Raw genomic sequence first — 22,142 nt, forward strand, 5'->3', positions numbered from 1 at the left:
AAGACTGTGGGTTCTTAAACTCTTCATGGTTAGTGGGGAGCATCGAGAGAGGAATCCTTGCTAATATAGCTTGTGGTGACTTGAAGGATACAATGGAAAAATAATGAAGCTGTGGCAGTACTATTGTTACCATCATTAACAGACAGGATTGATGCTATGCAGAGCCCAAGTGAGCACCACAGGTAGGTGGAGAGGGGGAAGAAATGTCCATGCTGAGGCTTCAAGGAGAGGCTAGAGTTAGGCAAGTGCAGGGAGTGGGTAAGGCAGGCACTAGGCAGAGGGAATGGAATGAGAAAAGACTTGATAGCAAGAGACCATAGATACAGGAAACTGAAAGTCATCAGTGTGATTAGCACCTAAAGGCCAGCTAGAGTTGTGGTACGAAGTGAGGTTGGAGAGTAGAAGGGCAGATTCAGTTCATGAGAAACTCACAACTTCTAGGATGCTCTTGTTCATCTCACAGTGGAGAACTTGAGACCCCAAGGTGAAAATGACTTGCACAAGGTCACACAGCTGGTTAGGGGCCATTGAAAGCTAGAGTTTAGCAGAGAGATGTCACTGACCTGCAGGCATCCGGAATAGAGCTGCAGGAGGAGGTGGTCAGTTGGGCCTGCTGCCAGGAGAAGTAGGGCTTCACTCTGGGATGTGGAGAACTGTAGCTGTAGGTCTATGTTGGTCAGAACTGTGGCCACAAGCACCTCCAGGTGATTCTCTCCGAAGAAGGAGGCTGTGTGGGAGAGGGAGTCTTGGTCAAGTCTCAGACCCTTGCCTGGAGGAGGACATGTGCTATAGCATGAATGCATGGGCTGCAAGGAAGGGTTTCATGCTGGCACACCCTCATGGTTCTCCCATGTAGCTGTCCCATGGGCCTCAGCCAGATCCCAGCACCTGCTTGGTCCTGGTACCAGAAGGTACCCAGACTAGATTTGCCTCTGAAGAAGAGCCAACCAAGCAATTTCAAGCAACTCAGGTCTCCTCCTCAGAAGTTCCTGGGACCAGGGGCCTCTGCCAACAATGGCTCTCTTCCCCTGTGCCCCAGCAGAATCTCCATCCTGGGTCTGGCCCCTCCTTGGCTCAAAGGGAAACCATCACTGGAATGATCACTTGCCTGGTGGTCACAAATACCAGGACTGGAGTTCTAGAAGAACCACTTTTGCCCCCAATGGATCCCTGCTCAAATTCCTTTTCCTAAGTGCCCTTATACTTTGGGCATGCTTTTCATGCTATGCCCCACCTGCATCATGGGTTGGTTGGGGCCACGTCTGGGGGCTGGTGGTGTTGCTGTCAGGCAGCCCACCCATCTTTGCTTTTCTCTTGGGCCATGCTCCCAGCTGCCTTTGGGCTGGCAGAGGCAGCTTGTTGGCCTGAGTCCACTGAGGAGCAAATGTTCTAAGGCCAGATAGAGGCCATGTGCAGTACTAGACCCTAAATGGGCCAAAACTTCTTGCATCATCCCATGTTGCATCCTGCTATAGAGCTATTAATGGTCCCTGGTGAGCAGTCAGATCCATTCCCATTGTTTTCACCATGACCAGGGATCCAGGAATGACAACAGCTGAGTTCTCCAAGGCAGAGTCTGAGGCTGAAGACAAGGCCTGGGAGGAGCTAAGGATTTGCTTGGCAGGCCAAGGCAGCAGGGGTTTCACAGGGTTAGTGGTCACTGTGAAGGCTCCCTTTTGTCCCAAACTGGGACACCTCCTCTTTTTAAGTTGATACCTCCTTCCATGAAGTTTCCCCAAATTAGCTTCCCTGACCTCCAATTTGCTGCCACAATTTCTAGTCTATTCTTCTTTTTTAATATATTTTTTATTGATTTTAGAGAGAGAGGAAGGGAGAGGGAGAGAGAGATAGAAACATCAACATCAACCTGCTGCCTCCTACATGCCTTCTACTCGGGACTGAGCCCACAACCCTGGGCATGTGTCCTGACTGGAAATCAAACCAGTGACTCCATGGTGTATGGGTTGATGCTCAACCACTGAGCCGCACCATCCAGGCTCTGGTTTATTTTTGTGTGAAGATTAGGGCCAAAAATAACTTTGGGTCTGTCCCCAACATGTTCAAGGCTGTGAGAGGCAGACAGTAATGGGTTAAAAAGATCATTCCTCTCAGTTGGGCTTCCCTTAAACCCCATGAGAGTGAATAAAGGCTGATGGCCTTGATAGGGATGATCTGGCACCAGTTACATACCTGCTGGTTCTCCACCAACCTAAGCCAGCTTACATGTGCCTGGAAAATAGCCACTGGAGGAGTCTGAGGCATGTATGCCCTACAGACAGCCAGCATCACCTGGGGGATGTCCAAGACAGATAATGCTCTTCCTCTTGGGCTGAGCTTAAATCCCCTTTAGTCATCATCTCCTTTGCTGACACTTGTTGGAAACATCAGAGCCTTTGTTTGGGAAGCTAAAGGAGTCAAATAAGAACTGTAAAACCATCTGTGCAACATGGCCCAACAAACCCTGGTGCTGGTAAGGGACAGGTCAGGAGACTGGCAGGTGGTGGGCACCTATGGGATGACTTATCTGTAAGGACATTGATTTTTTTTTTTATCTTCACCAGAGGACATTTTTCCATTTTTTGTTCAGATAGAGTGGGAGGGAGAGAGAGGAAGAGAGAGAGAGAGAGAGAAGAAGAGAGAGAGAGAGGAAGAGAGAGAGAGAGAGAGAGAGAGAGAGAGAGAGAGAGAGAGAAACATTGATGTGAAAGGGACATATCAAGTGGTTGCCACCCACACGACCAACCAGGGCCGGGGACAAACTGCAACTGAGGTATGTGCCCTCAGCGGGAACTGAACCCAGGTCTCTCCAGATCGCAGATCGATGCTCTAACCGCTGAGCCAAACCAGCCAGGGCTGGACATTGATTCTTAAGAATAAAATGCAGCACACTACAATGAGGGCAGCCACAGCACAGAGGGTGGGGCACGTGGTCCCTGCAAAACAGTGTCACGGTGGGCCAGAGTTCATAGCAGCCAGCAAGAGCTGATTGTAAATTTTTAGGAATTTTGTAAGCCAGGTGATGTTGCCCAATGAAGATATTTATACCATGGAAAGAGGCCAATACCACAAATCAGGGCTCCCTTTCTGCTAGAGGGCCTGTTGCTAAACATTCACTTGCCGACCACCCACAGGGAGAGGACCCATCTCTCTCCCCTATGTGGGAATGAGCCACACACCCATCCACACTCGCTTTTGCTAAGGGTGAATATAAACCTGTTGGGGAATAATCAAGGTCAGGGCTCTAGACTAAGCAGGAACTGAAGTAGATGGCTGGCTCTAACCAATAAGCATCCTGTCTTTAGTGCCCTCCCCGTAGGGGAGAGCAGCCACCAGTTTGGCTTGGTTCTCCAGGCCCAAGTGGGAGAGCAGCAGGATGTAGAGGTACTTTCCAGAGGGCTGGAGTCTGAATGGGCTCATTAAGGGGCTGGGCCCTGCTGTTTCCAGTGGGGCCAGGCAGGGAAGGGCTCACACAAGCAGCCTTGTACTGTGCTGGGAGTGCACAGGTCAGGCAACCCCTCCACCCTGCCCCGACAGAGGCTTCTGAGGCCTTGCTGGCCAGGGCTTTGGAAACTCTGACAGTGACCCCCCACACACACTTCCCCCGTCTCACCACCCCTACTTTCTGTTCTTCTCTTCTGACCATCTTACTGTCTCTGATGAACTGTAGTTGCAAGAACCAAGATCTCTGTCTGGGGTGGGGGTGGGGGCAGTTGGAGAGGGACTTTGAGTGGATAGGGGGTATAGGATAAAGAAGTAATGAGCTAGGAGTCAATCCCCAAAGACTTCCCGGGGGAGATCAAGGTGGTGTAGCAGAGCAGAGGGAGGGGAATGGGCAGCAAGGACAATGAGAGACTGGCAGGAATATATGGGATCTGGAAAGATGAAGACAGAGGAATAGAGGGAAAGGTAACATGACTAAGCCTGATGGGGTGTTGGGTGGTGGGAGAGAAAAGGAGGCATTAGAACTGCTGGAGACCTTCCCTTGACTCTCTTGGGTCAAAAAGACCCATTATTCATCAAAACACCAGCTCAGGCGTGCAGCAGCTGAAGGACCCAGTGTAGGCCTCCGGGCCACCATTTTGTAAAATGAGCACTTCTTTCCAATCCTTCCTCCTCCTGTCTCTGGGGATTCGCCCTTGAGGCCCCTCCCCCATCCAGAGGTCTGCTCTCTAATATGGGTGTGCAGAGGGTTCATGTTGTGGGCTGCCAGGGTGGTGACAAGTATTCAGAATTGGGGGAGCAGGATGCCCCACAGGGTCTGGGGATAAATGAGGGAGCAAGAAGAATCCCGCATGTTTGGGTTTCTCTGCCTGGAAGAAGGCACATAGGTGAGTATCCAGGGCTATATAGATGTGCATTTGCATGTGTGCGCAAGTGTGTGGGTGGCTGCTGGGGGGTGTGTTTTGGATTTGCACAGGCTGTGTATTTGTGTATGTGTTCATGTGTGGGCCAGGAGCTGCCAGCTGCCAGGACAGAGCAGCGATTGTGCCCAGGCCTGTCTTTCCCCTCAGTGCCCACCCTCCATGACTTGGCTGGGCCTGGCTCCATGAAAGGGGCCCTGTGTTCCTGCCCCTCCTGTTCAGCGCCCATCTATCTAAGAGGTTTACTGAAGGTGGAGAAGGCTCATAGCATCCCACCCTTCCTGCCCATGAACAGGGCACTGCTGTCTGGGCCTAGGGCTGGGCAGCTCCATCCCTCTTCCTGAGACAAGGGCTGGGAGCACAGAAAGAGCCTGTGTCCTTCCCTACCAAGCCCCTTCTCACATGGGGAGATGAAGACTAGCCAAGGGCCCTTAGCAAACCACTCTCTGCAGGGCAAGGTTACGTGGGCATCTTCTGGCTCCCTAGGGGCACTCCTAGGAGGCCAATGAATGGGAACCTAGTCCCTGCTCCTGGGGAACCCCAAACATGAGGCTTACTTCCATCATGATGCTCAAGTGTCTGCCTGACAACAGGCTCTTGGGACATGGGGCAGAATATGTGCACTTCAGGCTGTCGACCCTTCCCAGGCTGGCTAGGGGCAGGTCTCAAGCATGGGTGCCTTTCTAGTCTAGGAGGCTGCTGCAGACCCTGCTCCTTCTGAGTCCTTAGAAACTCTGGAGCTAGCCACTGTCTCTTCCTGGCTCTGTCTCATCTCTCCTTGTCTCTGTCTTGTCTGTTTAGCCACCCTGCTGCCTGTCTCTGCTTCTGCTTTTCCTCATCTTTCCCTGCCTTTGTCTTTGCCTCCCGTCTTTCCTCTGCCCCATCCTGGCTGTAACTGGGAGCATCATTCTTGCTCCAGAACAGTCTAGAGAGCCTGGCCTGAGGCCTCTTTCCCCCTCAGCCCTGGGTCTCTACTTCCTGGGTGATGGGTTCCACAATATTGAAGTTGTCTGCAGCCCTGCCTGGAGTAGGGAGACTTAGCTACCACTTCTCAGTCAGGAAACTTGAAGCCCCAGAAAAGAAACAATTTGACAGAAGTCGAAAGCCTGCAGTCCTGATCCTGCCACATGTCTGGGCACCCCCACCCCCACCCTCCCTGGCAATGGATGCCTGTGTGCCCATGCTCCTGCCACATTCCTAGTAGCCTGGGGGCAGCCAGGCGGTTCCATAGCCAGCATACGTCATAGGCAGCAGCAGCATTCCTGGGTGTCTGCTGCTGCCTGACTTTATAAGGGAGAAAGTTTGGGAGCTGAGAGCTGCTAGAAAGGATGATCGGTGGGGAATGCCTGGGCCCACAGTCAAGTGTGGTGGTGGGAAACCTGGACATGTGTATGTCGAGGAGGGAATTATTGGTACTGAACCAGAGCAGAAACTGAGAGATGGATAGTGAGAGAAGGCAGAACCATATTCATTCATTCATTCATTCATTCATTCATTCATTCATTCATTCATTCATTCACAAATACAATACTGTAGTGATGGGGATGTAGAAGGAGAACCAACCTGGGAAAGACAGCCTGAGAAAGATATTACAGCTGAGAATGAAAAATAAAGACTCTTCCCGCACAAAGACTGAACTCAGGGATCCAGACTGAGGCCTGAGGAAGATGGAGGAGGACAAACCCAAGAGAGATGGAGAAGGCAGGATGTTGTCAGTGAGCCTGCTGCTGTGGATAGGAGTGAGGAGGGTGAGGAGGGTGAGGAGGGACACCCTGCCAGTTGTGGGGAAAGGGGTTCCTGCCTTAAGTGAAGCTGGATTTTTCCACCATAGTCCCTTGTCACCAGGAGTGACAAGTCTTGGTTCCAGATCCAGGGTAGGCAGGGTGAAGCTGGGAGGGTCCCCCTGGGGAGTCTGTAGGGTGGGGTGTGCTGGGAGGGCAAGGCAAAGGTGAAGGGTCCTTCGTCTTCCTTCCTGGTTGAGTGTGCGTGAACGGCCCTGAGAGAGAGCAAGGATGGGCCAAGTGCCCTTCCCTTGCAGCTGGGCCCTCCCTGAGGTCACCAGGTCCTCTGGACCTTAGGCCAGATCCCCAGCACTCTGCTGCCTAAGTGAGGGAAACTCTAAGGAGGCTGGAGTAGGGTGGAAAGTTCTCTCTGATTTAGAACCTGGTGGGGATGATGCTTCCTATGCTGCCCTGTCCATTGCAGAGCTGGGAGAGCAAATGTACTGGTATGAAGTTCCACAGAGCACCACAGACTCTGGCCCTTGCACAGTGGGTAGCAGTGGGGGTGAGTGGGGGACAAGGGAGGATTCGGTGCAGTGGGCCCAGCTTGGCTCTGAATACTGGACAAAGACCCTTCCTGGACAGCCACTACTGTGTACCTGGGCTCCTGGGCAAGGGAGAAGCTGTCACTGTGTCTATTCAGGTGTCAGCCCCTCCTTCAGCATGTCCCACAGCCCTTCCACCCAAGGCTCAAAGTTCAGCCTTTCTAAACTTTCACTTTCCCCAATGCCTGTTACCTCCAAGGGTAACAAGGGGCAAAGTTACAGGGACAGACTTTAGGCCAGACCAAAGGTACAGCATAACTTACCTGCGGTGGTGACATTGGAGTTACAAGAGTCAAGTTTGAGATGGCTTACCACCTGCCAGGCTGGCTGGCTGAAAGATGCTCACGCCCCTGCAGACCATCAGTACTCACTACCTGTGTCCTTAATTCCAGATCGAGCCCACAACCCAGGGCCGTCCCAGCACCCTCAAGGCACAGCCGTAGAAACAACAGTAGATTAGTTCAAAGTGACAGGGAACTTAAAACAGCAGCTATGCCCTGGCTGGTTTGGTTCAGCGGTTGAGTGTCGGCCTGTGGACCGGAGAGTCACAGGTTCGGTTCCCACTAGGGGCACGTACCACACACACACAAACACACACACACACACACACACACACACACACACACACACACACACACACAAAACCCAGCAGCTATTCCTGTTTCTCTCAGGAGACAACAGCTTGTCCCAGTACAGTGTGGGAACACCAGTCTCTTGTGCTTGTGGGCAAACCCCCGTCTCTACATCTCAATACTACAGAGACCTCAGCTGCAGTCACCATCCCTCCTCACTGTGAGAACTCTTGACCACAAGACTCACTCTCAGGATACTTGATCTTGTGTTTGGTTGCCAGACCAATGAGGACAGGGCAGGACAATGGCTTCCTCAGTTACTGGTTGAGCCCTGACCCTGGTCACTGGCCTCAGCTTCTGGTCTTCTAACCAAGCACCTGGAGGCCACCCATGCCAAAGGGCATACACCGAGGAATATGCCCAACTTAGGTACTCCCTCTGGAAAGTGAGTGTCCCTGGAGAGGAAGAAGGAGACCAGTGGGGTGAGATGCTGAGCTTGGTCCACAGATACTGATGGAGCAGGGCTGGTGCCCTGGACTCCCAGCCATGTGTCCCTATCGTGGGGCCACATGGAACACAGAGGAAGTGGGAGAGAAAATGAGAGGTTTTGCTGGAAGCAGCAGCCCAGAGTCCAGCAAGGCTGGAAGGCTGGCACAGGAGGAAGCAGGGCCCTCGGTGGAGTCTTTGTGGAAGACTGCGTTCCCCGAGCCTGAGGCATAGAGGGGTGGGTCTTCTGTGGCTTGGAGCAATTCTGAGAGGCTTTTCCTTGCCTTGTGATTTTCCTCCTTAAATAGGGAGGATTTCTAGGCCATCTTCCACATTCCCTTTTTCTGGCCCTTGAGGGAATATGGGTCCCTCATCTCAGTGGACCAGGCTGATTCTAAAAAGAGGGAGGGAGCTTGCCTGGCATTGGGCCTTCCCAGCCCTCCCAGCCCCAGCAGGGTCCCTGTGAGATAGCTTCCATGTTACAGGCGAGGAAACTGAGGCAAGGAGGGCAGTTACCTAAGCTAGGGCCTAAAGAGCAGCTGTGGAGTGGGGTTCAAGACCCTGCTGATGTGGTTCCTGAGCCTGGTGCTATGGTTATCAGGGTGGGGTATGCATACAGAAGGGGGTATTGGTCGCTATGTGTGACTTGGAAGGGGAGCATCTGCCTGGGTGTGAGAACTGGCTCGCTGCCTGGAGAAGACACACTTTTTCCCTTCCTGTCCTCAAGGCTCCCTTTCTCAGGGTTGGGAGTGGTGGAGGAGGAGGGAGTGAGGAAGAGGGGGAAAGTATTTGCTTTCCATGCCTGGCGCAGCTGGATAGGGTCTGGTTTTGGGGACTGATGGATTAGGGAGGGAGGGACCTTCTTCAGGGCTGGCTGAGGATGGCACGCTCCAGAAAATATTGATAAGTGAGCCAGTCCTGAAGAAGGTCCCTCCCTGATCCACCAGCCCATTGAGGTTTTAGAGGTCAGGGAGGAGGCTAGAGAGGTGGGAAGTGTGGGTTCCACCCAGAATGAGAAGCCTGGCTCCAGGAGGCCGAGGGGCCGTCTCCTCACTGGCAGGAACCCTTCTGCTCTGGGATGAGAAACCAGCAGGGCAGCCTGTTGGAGAGGTGCCTCGGAGCTTCCCTGAGCCTGGCAGACTAGGTTTGGAGACAGTGAGTGTGTGAGTTGGGATGGGGGGACAGTGAAAGCCATGATTGTTGGTCTGGACAGAGGTCTGGATCAGTTTGGCCAAGCTCTGTGTCTTGGAGAAGACACCACTATCTCTACCTTAGGTCTCCCATCTGATATATAGGAACAGGAGGTAGGATGACCCCACAGACAGAAGTTCCATGTCCTGGAGACCTGGGGGAAGCAGAGGCTTGGGTCACCAGTAGCCCCAACACACACACACACACACACATACACACACACTACACTCAGAGCCATGTGCAGCCATATTCCCTCTCGCTTCAGTTTTTCCAACTGTGAAAAGGGACCTGAGTTGGGAGACAGACACCTGGCCCCTGGCCAGCTCAGCCCACCCCAGCCCACAAGGAGAGTTGTGGTCACTACAGTAGGTACAGCAGACTCCACCTCTGGCCTCAGGGACCACAGGCCTGGCCAGAGTAGAAATTCTTGAGAACAGGGCCCAGAACCTGTGTCCTGTACCCAAGGCATCTATCATCCAGGAAGACCATGCACATGTGCTAACAGAAGAAGCATTAGCATCTAAGGGAGTACAACGGTTAAATGGAGGTGGCATTTGGCTCATATGAAGGATTTTTTATTGGCAGAGCTGACAGCAGATGGGCAGAGCACCCATGCTGGTGGCGTGCTGGTAGGAGGGTGTGGCCTGGGAGGGTGGACCAGGTAACCTCAGTGGCCTCTGTGCTAACCAGGCACCTCAGAAGTCCCCAGACTGAGTTCCCCCACATAGGCCTGTATCCTCTTGGCCTAAGTCCCTGACTAGCACACCCACTATCTCTGTAGACCCCTTCAGACTCTCAGTAACTCCAAGCTATGCCCACTCTGCCACTCTCCCTAGTCCATCTCTCTTTCCTGGCCTAGGTACCACCTCTTTGCTATGGTACCTACATCTCTGTCTCTGGAACTGGCCAATGCCCCCTACACCAGGAACACCCCTAGGAACCCTCAAGCCCACCCATCTCAAGTCAGAGTCAGTGTCATCTCTACCCTAACCTGCTCCCCATCCAGTGCAGGCCCTACAACTCACCCACTGCTGGGCAGAAAACTAAAAGTTGTTTCAGACATTTTCCCTTTCCATGGTCTACCCATCCTACCCTTAAATTCTTCAAATTCATTTCCTCTTCTTGCTCCTCTGAGCTATCCCACAAGGCAGATGGCCACTATTCCTTGCCTGGCTTAATAAATTTTCTACCTTGTTTTGCTAAAAGCAGCCACAGTTAACCTAAAATGCAAATCACTTCATCATCATTCTTTGGAAGCCTTTAATGGCTCCCCATTGTCCATGATCAAAGCCCAACCCCAGAGCGCAGCACTGATGTGGGTGCTCAGTGACCTTGCCCCAGCTCCACAGGCTTTCCTGTACACCTCCCTTGAACATCCCACATGTCACCCTCGCCAGACCTTGGGCTGTTTTCTTTTTCTTTTTTATCCTCACCCGAGGACATTTTTCCATTTTTTGTTCAGGTAGAGTGGGAGGGAGAGAGAGGAACAGAGAGAGAGAGAGAGAGAGAGAGAGAAACATCGATGTGAAAGGGACACATCGAGTGGCTGCCACCCGCACAACCGACCAGGGGACAAACTGCAACCGAGGCACGCGCCCCCAGCGGGAACCGAACCCGGGTCTCTCAGGACCGCAGGCGGACACTCTAACCGCTGAGCCAAACCGGCCAGGGCTGGGCTGTTTTCTATCTACACGGATCAGGTCCCTAATCCCAGCCTCTACTCAGAGCCTGTTACCTGGAGAGTTCTTCCTACTTCTCTGCTGTGAAATGCCCTCATGCTCCTTCCAAAAAGAAGTTCCCGCCCTTCCCCACAGCCCAAAGCCCCTTTGCACTGGGGGTCCAGAGACACTCAGCTGTGGCTTGGGGAGTTATGCTACTGTCACCTCTCTCCATTAACACTGTAAGTCTTGGGACAAGATTGGCTGCTTGGTGAAGGAGATGGGAAGAAAGGAGGGAGGGCCCAGCAGGGTGAGAGGGGCAGCCACATTCCTTAGTGGACTGCCCGCAAGGATTACACCTGGGGACTCAGACCAGCAGTCCCCAACCTTGTCTCACCTCCAGGCTTATTTTCATATCCCTTCTGTCCTCCAGGGCCCCATTGCCCAGAGGCAGGGGCCTGGACACAAAGTCCCCACCCTGCCCCAGCCAGGAGTGCTTTTCTGGGCCTGTGGTAACAGAGTTTGGTGCTTGTTTTTAAAGAAAATAGAATCAGAGCCCCTATTTATAGCTGGAGGCCATAGCACAGACATGAGATGGATGAGATTTGAGGCTGTGCAGGCTCCAAATGGGCTGGGGGATGGGGCCTCCCAGGTCTCCTCCCTCCCTCCCTCAGCTGCCAAGGAAGTGCCTGTGGGATCTTGACACTCCCTGAGACAGGATGTAGCTGTGCTTTGGGACAGGGGAAGGAGGGGGCTTTGGTGAGGGGGATGGAAACTTTCTCTCTGGATTGGTCCCTGGGACCCAGAGTCCCTGTGGGAATGGGTGGAGGTGAGGTGTGTCGTGTCTGGGAAGGCAGAGAAGGATCTGTGGAGGTGCCAGCTGCAGAGGGAGCATTTTGGACTGCCACCAGGACCTGGGACTCAGTAAAGAAGAACAGAACAGGGCCAACAGAGAGTGAGAGAAACAGGGATGATGGGGAGAGAGGTCTGCAGCCCAGCTGATCTATGTGTGGAAGGTACACAGAGAGAGCAAGGACAGCTTTCAAGTGTGGGCGTCCGTCCCACAGAAAGTCTTCCAGGTGCTCTGGGCAGAATGGTCAGAGTCTGAGTTGGATCCAGTCAGGAAAGGCAGGAATTAGGCATCTCTGTGGCCTTCACCTTGTAAAGCCAGGCCACACTCACTCCTACCGACCAGGGTCCGGGGCCTGGCAGCCCTCTGTTACTGGCAATTTCAGAGTGAGAGGCCCAGACCTATTTGAAGGCAAAGAAATGCTGTGGAAGCAGAGCTGATACAGATGGGCTTTGTCACCAAGATCCCCTAAGGACTCCTGGGCAGATGGATCAGGGTAGTGCCATGACTGTTGGGGACAGGTCTGGGCTCTGGATTGCTAGGGGGTGAGTTCCCCAGGCATGGAGGGTTTATAAGCTGAGGTACTAGCCTGACTTTACACCTACTGCCAGCCTCTGTTCTGACCCCTCCCTCACTTGTACCACCGGGGGCTGAAGCTTGGGGTATGTGTCATGGAGCCATAGCCACCCTGGTGACTCAGACAGTTAAAAAAAGCAGCAGCTCCAAGTGGTGACTCAGCTGGCTCTGGAGGGGCTGGGTGGGTCTAGCTGGTACAAGATGGGGTGGTCTGGGTTTATTTTTGGCGGGGTGGGGCTGGGGTTGGGGGTATAAGATGGGAACTGGGGATAGAGAGAAGCTGCTACTCATTCTGGAAGAAACCTAAGGCTCTGTGCCACGGAGGAAAGCGGTTTCCCAATGCCAGGAGCTCTGGCAGGCTGGGCTGCCTCTCAGCTCCATCCCAGGCCCAGCCTACCTTGCTATGTTGCCCAGAACAAGCATCTGACTCTCTCTGGACAGAAGCAGAATCCCCTATCCTATTCCTAAGAGGCTTGAGCTCAGAATTTTAGAGTTGACCTTGGAGAGGGATAGAGGTCTGCCCAAGGCCACACAGCAGGCCAGGTATCCCACACTAGGGCTACACAGCTGGCTCAGGTCCCTACAACTTTCCCCTGCCCTAAGGCTGTCAACAGTTGAAGTGGCAGGCTCCCACCTGAGTACAGAAGTCCCAAAACGTGTGGTTTTGCTTTCTGTGGCTTCAGTTACTGTGGTCATCCATGGTCTGAAAATATGAAATGGAAATTCCAGAAATAATTCATGTTTTAAATTGTGCGCTGGTCTGGGTAGTGTGATGAATCATCCCTTTGTCCAGTGTCTCCACGCTGTATATGCTCCCTGCCTCTTCGTCACTTAGTAGCTGGCTTGATGATTAACTGGTATGTTCAAGTAACCCTTATTTTACTTAATGGTCCCAAAGTACAAGACTAGTGAAGGTGTGAAGTTCTTCCTTTAAGTGAAAATGTGTGTATGTACAAGCATACCTAGGAGACATAGAAGGTTTGCATCCACACCACCACAATGAAGCAAATATTGAAATAAAGTGAGGCACACACATTTTTGGTTTCCCAGTGCTTATGAAGGTTATGTTTACACTATACTGTAGTCAATAGGATTAAGTGTGCAATAGCATTATGTCTAAAAAAAACCCCAATGTACATACTTTAATTAAAAATACTTTATTGCTGCCCTGGCTGATGTGGCTGAAGCACTGGAAGGTCATGGGTTCGATTCCCCATCAGGGCACATAACTTGGTTGTGAGTTCAATCCCTAGTCAGGGAGTGGGCGGGAGGCAACTGATCAATGTATTTCTCTCACATCTATGCTTCTCTCTCTCTCTCCCTTCTTCCCTCTCTAAGATCAATTAAAAACTACTTTATTGCTAAAAAATGCTATCCACAAGAGGAAAAATGGCAGCAACAAATTTGTTTGACACAGGGTTGCCACAAATGTCAATGAGAAAAAAAAACAGTATCTGTGAAGCACAATAAAACTAGGTGTGCCTGTTTAGGAAAGAATATAGTATAAACAGGGTTCAGTACTATCTGTGGTTTCAGGCATCCACTGGGGGTCTTGGAATACATCCCCCACAGATAAGGGGGAACAACTGTACCTGCCTCTTGGGGGGCTTAGATGAGCTCCAGATGGGTGGCTGGAAACATATGGGCACCAGATGCCCAGAAAGAGAGCCTCATCTGGAAGCTGGTTAGCACATCCGGGGAGCCAGCTGGGCTCTGCCCAAGGTCTGTTGAGAAGAGTTACCTCTATGGGGGTGAAGGCAGAGGATGCTCACACACTGGGATTTCCAGCTGGGTGTCCAGGCTCTAGCTAGCTCCTTCTCCAGAGTGTCCCTCCAGTGGCACTCCCAGGCTGATCATTTCCTAAGACTCACTTCCCCTCACCTCTACTGACTCTGATTTCACATGTACAGGGACTCATCACCAACATCCCAATGCTCCAAGCAGCCCAGGGCAGAGAGGGTCCCCCCATCCCTCTGTCTGCATTTTGCTCCTCACTACACAGCCACTACTGCTTAATGAGTGGTAGTGACAGCCCCATGGGAACTCTGGCAGTTGAGCCATCTCATGGCCCTGGCCTTCTGCTCCTACCTCCGGAGGGGCTGCCCAAGGGGTGGGCAGAGGGGGAGAAGACAGGCGGTTAGGCTCCCCATCATGTAGCAGATCCTGGTGCCTGTCCCCTCTTTGTTCCCTCTCATCTACTTTCAGGACAGGACTGTGTGTCATTTGTTCAGTACACATTGATTATGTAACACTCTGGCTCAGTGATCTCCATCTAAGGTACTATTAGGATTTGGGGCAGGGCTGGGAGGGGCTGTCCTGCTACTCCTCCTGGTGGGAGGGGTGTGTAAGTCTCAGCTCAGTGGGTCAGTGAGATGCAGACCCTCTTCTCCCATTCCCCTGTCTGAAGGTCCTGGGCAGGCTGTCTGACAGCTCCCTCAGGAGCCGACCTCCTACTTTCCACGTCACTTTGTCCCACAAAGACCCTCTCTCAGGGCCACCACATCCAGTCTCCCACCTTGGGACCTTTCTGAAAGATTCCTAAGCAGGAGCCCCCATCTTGCTTGGGCGCCCCCATTCCAGAAGGACACGGAAACAGTAACAGCAACCTCAGGAGCAGGTACCCATGGGCATTTACTCCAGGCAAAGGGCTTTCATCCTTGCTGAGCAGAAGAGGTAGGAATTATTTATCCATTTTAGAGAGGAGAAAACTGAGGCTTGGAAAGGCCAAGTCACTTGCCCAAAGCCATGCATCCAGTGGTAGGGCTGGAATTAAATCCTAGGCTATCGAACATTGTTCTTTACCATTATGTTCCTGCCTCCTTCCTCCCCCAGCCCTGTAGAGGTTCCCAGAGCTGAGGATTCATAATTGGGAGAGGTGGGGCCTGAGTCAGAACTGAGGATGGAAGGAGAGCTCATTTCTAGTTGCTCCAAGACACTAAAAAAGGGTAATTTGTTCCTTCCCCTGACCATGGTGGAAAGTGTGTGTGTGTGTGTGTGTCTAGGCCTGAGGCATAAAGCTTCAGGAGAGCTGGACTGGTCCAAGCCACTGCGTATGAGGGAAGGGGGCAGGGAGGGATTGGTGTTATGGGAATCAGCATCCTGGGCCCACTGATATTTATAGTTGCCCCTCCTGAAATGTGGGTGGGGGAGGAGTTGCTCTTAGGTGGGAACGGAAGTTGGTCTCCTCTTCCCAGCCCCCTCTTTGTCCCCAGAGAACTGGGTGACTCAGGCCAGAAGCCCTGCTCTGGTGGTGGAGCTAGGGCCTGTGTGTCCTAAGTTGGGCATTTCCCCCAGGACTTCTGTCTCAGGGGCTGAACACTCTTCTTGCTAGGATTTGAGCCAGGATGCTGAGCAACACTATGTGTGTGTGCATGTGTGTGCGTGTGTGTGCAAGATCCTACTGGGCGTCACCATGGTGGAGGTCATGGACCAGGGGGCAGAGGCCAGATGAAGGTAGGGGAGGAAAGGCCTGTAACCTCATAGAGATGCAGAGGAGGGCAAACAGGCTGAGGGGCTCAGAAATCAATGGTTAGAAAGACTTCCAGAAGTGGTGGTACTGGAGCTGGATCTTGAAGAATGGGGAGAAAAAGGGAAGACCAATTGTAGGGAACAGGTTGGGCGAAGGTGGAAGGGTGACAGGGGTTATGGATTATTATCTGATGTCCTGGTTAATCAGTTAGGCTGTGGGACACAGGATCACCTTGAATGTGGAGGCTGATATATTGAGGCGGGGAGAGAGCCCAGTCCAGTCATGGTGCCCTTTCCAACAGGTGGCACCATGAGGCTCTTGCCTACCTGAATGCTTAGGAATGTTCTATTTGGCTCTAAGAGGGGCAGGAGTGGGATGGCAGGGCAGGAGAGGCCAGGTCCCCAGGCCTGGCTGGGAGGAATCTGGGACTGTGTTTTGTTCTCTGCCTTTGGGACCCCAGACTTTGTCCATCTGGGACAAACAGCTTCCAGGGGTCCTTGGTATCAATCATGATTTGGATTCTCTGAAAGCCAGGAAGCTCTTCCTTGTGTCTGACCTGAATCTCACTTGCTCTTAGTATGTTTTCAAGTCCGTCTCTCCCTCCCCCCCCCTCTCTTTCTTTCTTTCTTTCTTTCTTTCTTTCTTTCTTTCTTTCTTTCTTTCTTTCTTTCTTTCCTTCTTTCTTCTTTCCCACAGAATACTTGATCAAAAACAAAAACCCAGTCTCTAAATGTATGTTCTTGGAGCTGCTATGCATGGATTAGGGTGGGGCATTTCCAGATATAGGGATGTAAAACTATGGAGCATCTCGGGCAGAGTCTGAAAACACCTGGTTGGCTCAGTGATCTCTGTGCCCCTTGAGGGCCCAGTCCTGTGCACAGCAAGATAGTGGAGACACCTGAAAAAAGCAGATGGGAGGACTGGTGGTCTTGTGGGCAAGGCCACATCCAAACCAGGGTATAAGGACAAAGAGCAGAGAGGCATAGCACCTACCCTGCTAAGGACTTGCTGTGTGACCCTGCGAAAACAGTTGATTCTCTCTGGGCTCTGATTTCCCTATGAACCATGGGAGGCTGGCCTGGGATGAGTAGTCTCTGCAGTAAGGTCTGGGAGGGGAGGCAGTCTTGCTGACCCACCATGACACTTAAGCCATGAGAGAGACACACTGAAACAGTTTAGTATGAATAGTGGTGGGAGGCCTGGGAGAGCCAGCTCCTTCTCAGGCTGGGAGCTGCAGGGCATGGACAGAAGCTGAGTGGGAGGAAGGAATGGTCAACAGGATAGGCACTGTCCAGAACATGGGTGAGCCATGCCACCATGTCATCTTGCCAGCAGCCCCAGATCTACTACCCCGCATCTGAGACACATGTGGCTTTCTCTGCCATTCCAGTTATTGGAGGAGAAGTGGGGGGCTTTCTTGAAGAGGATTTGCTTATGCTGTGAGAAATAGGAGAGGATTTAGAGAGGTGGGAGGAGATTGGAGGGGCATGGGGAGATGGAAACAGAGATCTGGGGGCCTCAGGGAGATGTCTCTCCCCTGAAGACTTGTCTCTCTTCCCTGCTGGGGGCCTGAGCCCACTGGTGGGTGGCTGTCCACCTGGACTTATCTGGGAGACCCAGCTGTTGTTGGGGTAAGTGAGAATACCATGACCTGTGTGCCCAGAGAGTGACCTGAGGCCAGTCCCTCCTGATTTTTGAGCCTCATTTTCTCAACTGTGAAATAGGAATATTCCTTGCCTTGTAGGGCTGTGAGGCTGCACAACAACATGATTAGCCCTCCCACAGGGCATCTCTGAAGGTAGGAGCCTTATTATAGCTCCCTTCTATCCCCTGTTTGGAGTTATGGGCTCTACTGAGAAGCAGGAAGAACTAGGACTTCCTACCCTAGAGAAAATACAATATAAAATTATTCATACCACCCTGGCCGGTTTGGCTCAGTGGTTAGAGAGTCAGCCTGTGGTCTGGAGAGACCGGGGTTCGGTTCCCGCTAAGGGCATGTACCTTGGTTGCAGTTTGTCCCCAGCCCTGATTGGGTTGTGCGGGTGGCAGCCACTCGACGTGTTCCTTTCACGTCGATGTTTCTCTCTCTCTCTCCCTCCCACTCTATCTGAACAAAATATAAAAAAATGTCCTCGGGTGAGGATAAAAAAAAAAAATTATTCATACCAATTCAGTTCATTAGAAAATTACTCCTATAGATTCAGTAACAATGGTAACACCGGTACTTCTGAAACACAGCCTGTCCCTGCACCTGGAAGAGGAGTCCTAGTTCTAGGAGGCACTACAGAACTGGACATATGCTGGGGCAGAGGGCATGTTGGAAGCAAAAGGGGAGCTGGATGGGGCCAGGAATTGGGAGATAATCAGTGAAGGGGCAGAGGGACCAGGGAGGGAGCAGGCTCAAGTCCCAGACCCAAAGGCCCCCTTGTTCATTTGTTCCTGGCACCAAATAGGAGCCACAGCTCAGCATAGCGTTTCTGGCCCCATCTTGTCCTCATCTTCTTCCACCCAGGCATCACCCAGCCTGGGTCTGTGAGATATGGGCCTTGGATTCCCAGGTAGGGAGGCAGCAGCCACCCACCCCAGATTTATGAGTGCAGCTGGCTGTGTGCCGGCTTGTCTGTACTCATGTGCAAGCTCACATCTGTGTGTACGTCAGGATTATTTCCGACTCCCCCTCCCGGCCTCCCCCTTCCTGGGCAGCACGCCCAGTTCTCAGACTGAGCCTATATACTTCCTCTGAGAACTCCACACATGCCCCACTCCCTCCTAGCCATCGCCAGAGGCCTGGCCCACCTAGCCTGGCCCCCTTCTGGGCCCCCTACGTGGCTGCACTGAAAGGCCCTTCTTGTCCTGCCCAGGCAGGCAGGCAAACACTGGGGGTGGGGCTCAGTTATACTTGGTTCTGAAACAGCTTTTCCAGAGTCCCAGAGGGCTGGGCCAAGGGCCCTGGCCCCTGCCCTGCCCCAGAGGCTCAGGGCAGTGCATGCGTGGCTCAGAGACTGTCTCTAACATCACTGGTCCCCCCAGATCATCCAGTAGAGTCTTCCCTGGTTCAATTCCTTGCAACTGATCCCCCATGCTCTGTAAGACACCTCCATTGGTTCAGAGTCCTCATCCCGGTTACACATGAGCCCTCACTGCCAAGTACTCCTGCCTGAGTCCTTCAGTCCTTCACCTTCTACCTTTCTTTCTTTTTTTTTTAAATCCTCACCTGAGGATATTTTTCTCATTTATCTTCAGAGAGGTGGGAGGGAGAGAGAGAGAGAGAGGGAAACATTGATGTGAGAGGGACACATTGACTGGCTGCCTCCAGTACAACCCCGACCAGGGCCGGGGATGAACCGCAACCAAAGTACATGCCCTTGACCGGAATCGAACCCAAGACTCATTGATCCGTGGGCTGATGCTCTAACCACTGAGCAAAACCTATTGCAGAGACTAGGACAGAGAACTAAGCCAGGCATGGTGACAGAGATGGGTTTTTGGAGGGAGCTCTACCTGGGAAGGGGAGAGGATACCAGCTCACCAACCCCCTACCCGATTCCAAATTCTTCTGAAAGGCAAGGGTGAGCTTAACGTTATAAAGCCCCTCTGGCACCAGGCTGCTCTCCTTTCTAAAACCTTTGTTGGCTCCTCAACAGGGCATAGGCAGTGGGCTGCATTTTGCCATTTAAAATTTCTGTGCCCAAGTGCAGTTGCTTTTCCTGGCTTGTGCTCAAAATGTACCTTTCAAGCAGGCTGCTAGCCTTCATATCTCAACATCCCTCTGCTCATACCCACCTCAGGGTCTTTGCTCACTGAGCCCCTTCCGGGAATACTGACCCTTTCACATCCTTCAAGCCTTGGCTCAAGGATCACCCTCTGCCCTACCCCACCTTGCCTCTGAATTTCTCTTCACACTCTTTATGTGGATCTTTGCAGACATGATAGGAATTGCTGTCTGAGTTTTAATATGCTTTTCTGCCTCTTGAATGAATCCAAGTTCAGCTTGTAAATTTCTGTGCACTCTTCATTGCCCAGCATGGTGCCTTGCACATTGTCGATGCTGAGGAGGTTTTGAGAGGGGCTCTTGGTTGAAGCCAAGGAAGTAGTGAAGCTAGAAACTTTCCCTAGGCTGGAGGCTGAGGGGCCACATAAGTGGACCTTCCTAGTCACCTCAGATGCCCCCTTCCCATCTCTCTAGATGCCCATCCAATCATCCTAACTCTGAGACCTTGGAGGATGGGGTCCCATGGAATGAGAGCAGCAAGCCTGGGGATGTAGCTCTGACTCACCTCAGTGTGTATGGGGTCCTCCCCTGACTCATTTCCCTCCTAGTGGCCTGGCTACTAGAAAGGAGACTAGGACCCTTCTTCTACTCAAAGTTGCTCTTGGGAATGGTCCTGAAAGCTGTAGGCTGAAGCACTGTCATGTATGGGTAGTCATGACTGATGGGCTCTGAGGCCACAGCTTTTATGGCATAACTAGATGATGTCTTATCTGAAGGAAGAATGCTGCAATGGTGGGATTTCTGGCGTTGTGACAGAGAGGGGACATATTCTAGCACCCTTCAGAAGGTAAACTGTCATTCATTCTCTGTTGGGGTCAGCCACCAATGCTTGGGACAGGGAGGTTGCCCAGGGCTGTCTGAGGGACAAGGCCTTCCTGGAGCTCAGGATAAGAAGGGGCACCAGCCCTGGCCAGTTTGGCTCAGTGGTTAGAGCGTCGGCCTGCGGTCCGGAGAGACCCGGGTTCGGTTCCCGCTAAGGGCACGTACTTCAGTTGCAGTTTGTCCCCGGCCCTGGTTGGTCGTGCGGGTGGCAGCCACTCGATGTGTCCCTTCACGTCGATGTTTCTCACTCTCTCTCCCTTCCTCTCTGTCCCTCCCACTCTGTCTGTACAAAAAATGGAAAAATATCCTCGGGTGAGGATAAAAAAAAAAAGAAAAAAAAAAAAAAAAAAAGAAGGGGCACCAGCCCTGCGTCTAGGAGGTTGAAGAGTGGTCCTGTCTGTCACCAACCAGGTCTTCTCGGTGAGGAGCGAGGAGAGAGAAAAAGACAGGAGGAGGAAGAGGAGGGCAGAGGAAGGTGGTAATGAAGAAGCCAGACAGAAAATGCACCTGGGGACAAAGGGAGTAGGAGCAGGAGCAGAGCTGGGAGGCAGCTGGAGGAGGCCAGAGGTGGCTGGAGGCGGTAGAGGCTGAAGTGCCTTTGCCCCCTTCCCCTGCACAGGGTAGGGCAGTGTGGCTCCCTCCCCATTTCTTGCTTTGTAGCCAAGCACTCCCCATTCCTGGCCTGGGTGGCTGAGGCTGGGGTACTTCTAGTTGCTGGGTGTCCTTTGGGCACCACGTGGTTTCAGAAAGTCTGCTGGGCTCAGGGAGCCCAGGCAGCATTGAGGCAGCTCCACTGGTATAGAGAACAGTCTTTCATAGAGCCATGCCCTAGGCAATCCCACTCTGGGACCAAGCTCAGGAAACCAGAGCCCATATAACCCTGAGATGGAGAGCATGTATCCTTGGTGGAGCTCCCAGAGACCCCATCCTGGGGTGGCAGGAGTGCACCCCCTGGTTTTCTGGTTTGGGGGCCACTTCTGAACCCTTCTGTCCCTTTTCTCTAAGGAACCCTCCACAGCTCCTGCCAGTCTGGGTTGGGGTCTCAAGCCCCTTACTCACCTGCAGATGCTGGTTCCACCAACATAGCCAAGGTCAAAGCCAGGACCAGGGCAGAGGCTGGGGTTGGGGGCTGAGGACCTGCCTGCATCGCAGCCGGCTGGCAGCAGGACTTGAGCAGCCAAAATCGGCAGTTGAGAGAACTCCGCTTTTCTAGTGAGGGCTGGGGCTCTGAGTGCCTGCCGCCTACTTAATTCTGGGGGCGGAGCAGGCGCCAGACCATCACTCGGGTTTCAGTATTGGGCTCCCTGCCTGCCCCCACCCTGGCAACCTTCTTAAAGGGCCCATGCTAGGTTGCTCCTCTCTATGCAGAGGTGAGGGAACCCTTACAGCTTGTCAGACCCAGGCACCACCCTGAAAATTTGGGACAAAGTCCCAGAGGAGATCAGACCTACATGAGTTGGGCTAGCCCCTCACTTCTTTCCCTTTTGCCCTTGCAAGGCTCGGGGGTGGGGTCCTCCAACCAGGCCTAGGAAGAAGGATCCCACCCCACATATTACTTTTGGGCCTCTTTGCCTCTGAGGTCTTCTCAGGATTTCATTTGGGCAGACAATCTCAGCCTGGGAGCTACAACAGTTCTGTGCCCACTGGCGCTGCAACCTTGACCTTCTCTGCAACTCAGGGCCTCAGTTTCTCTGTCTATAGAGGAGAGATGTTCTACCCTCACCCACAAGGCAAGAAGGATTCCATGGTGTCATTTGCTTCAGAATAACCCTGCATGGTGGGTAGAACCACCCCTCCCCTCATTTCATGGAGTAGGAAACTGTTCTTTCAAGGCCCCCAGGTGGAGATTATGTCCCTGACCATTTGCTACCCCAAACTCCAGGTTTTCTGAATTGGGGTGTTTCAACTTTCTGGGGCTGCCTCCTGGAAATCTGGCCCTGGATTTAGCTTCTACCTAACAGCTTCAGGCAGAGGTCTTGCTCTTCTTGGCTCCCTCCCAGGCAACAATATCATCCTTGTCCCAAACAGGAGGAGAAAAAGCAATATTATCGCAGAGCTT

General features: G+C 52.6%; 1 protein-coding gene across 1 annotated transcript in view; it reads right to left on the reverse strand.

The window, feature by feature from the left end:
• CSPG4 (chondroitin sulfate proteoglycan 4) overlaps positions 1-21,199 on the reverse strand; it is a 36,578-nt gene extending 15,379 nt beyond the window's left edge. Inside the window, exons 1-2 of the mRNA XM_036279168.1 lie at positions 21,143-21,199; positions 564-727 (exon numbers count right to left, since the gene is read on the reverse strand). Coding sequence (XP_036135061.1) covers positions 564-727; positions 21,143-21,167 — 189 coding nt within the window. The 5' untranslated portion in view covers positions 21,168-21,199. The remainder of the gene's footprint in view (positions 1-563; positions 728-21,142) is intronic.
• Between the last annotated feature and the right edge of the window lie 943 nt (positions 21,200-22,142).

Source organism: Molossus molossus, unplaced genomic scaffold (assembly GCF_014108415.1).
Source record: "Molossus molossus isolate mMolMol1 unplaced genomic scaffold, mMolMol1.p scaffold_m16_p_1, whole genome shotgun sequence".
NCBI classification, from domain to species: domain Eukaryota; kingdom Metazoa; phylum Chordata; class Mammalia; order Chiroptera; family Molossidae; genus Molossus; species Molossus molossus.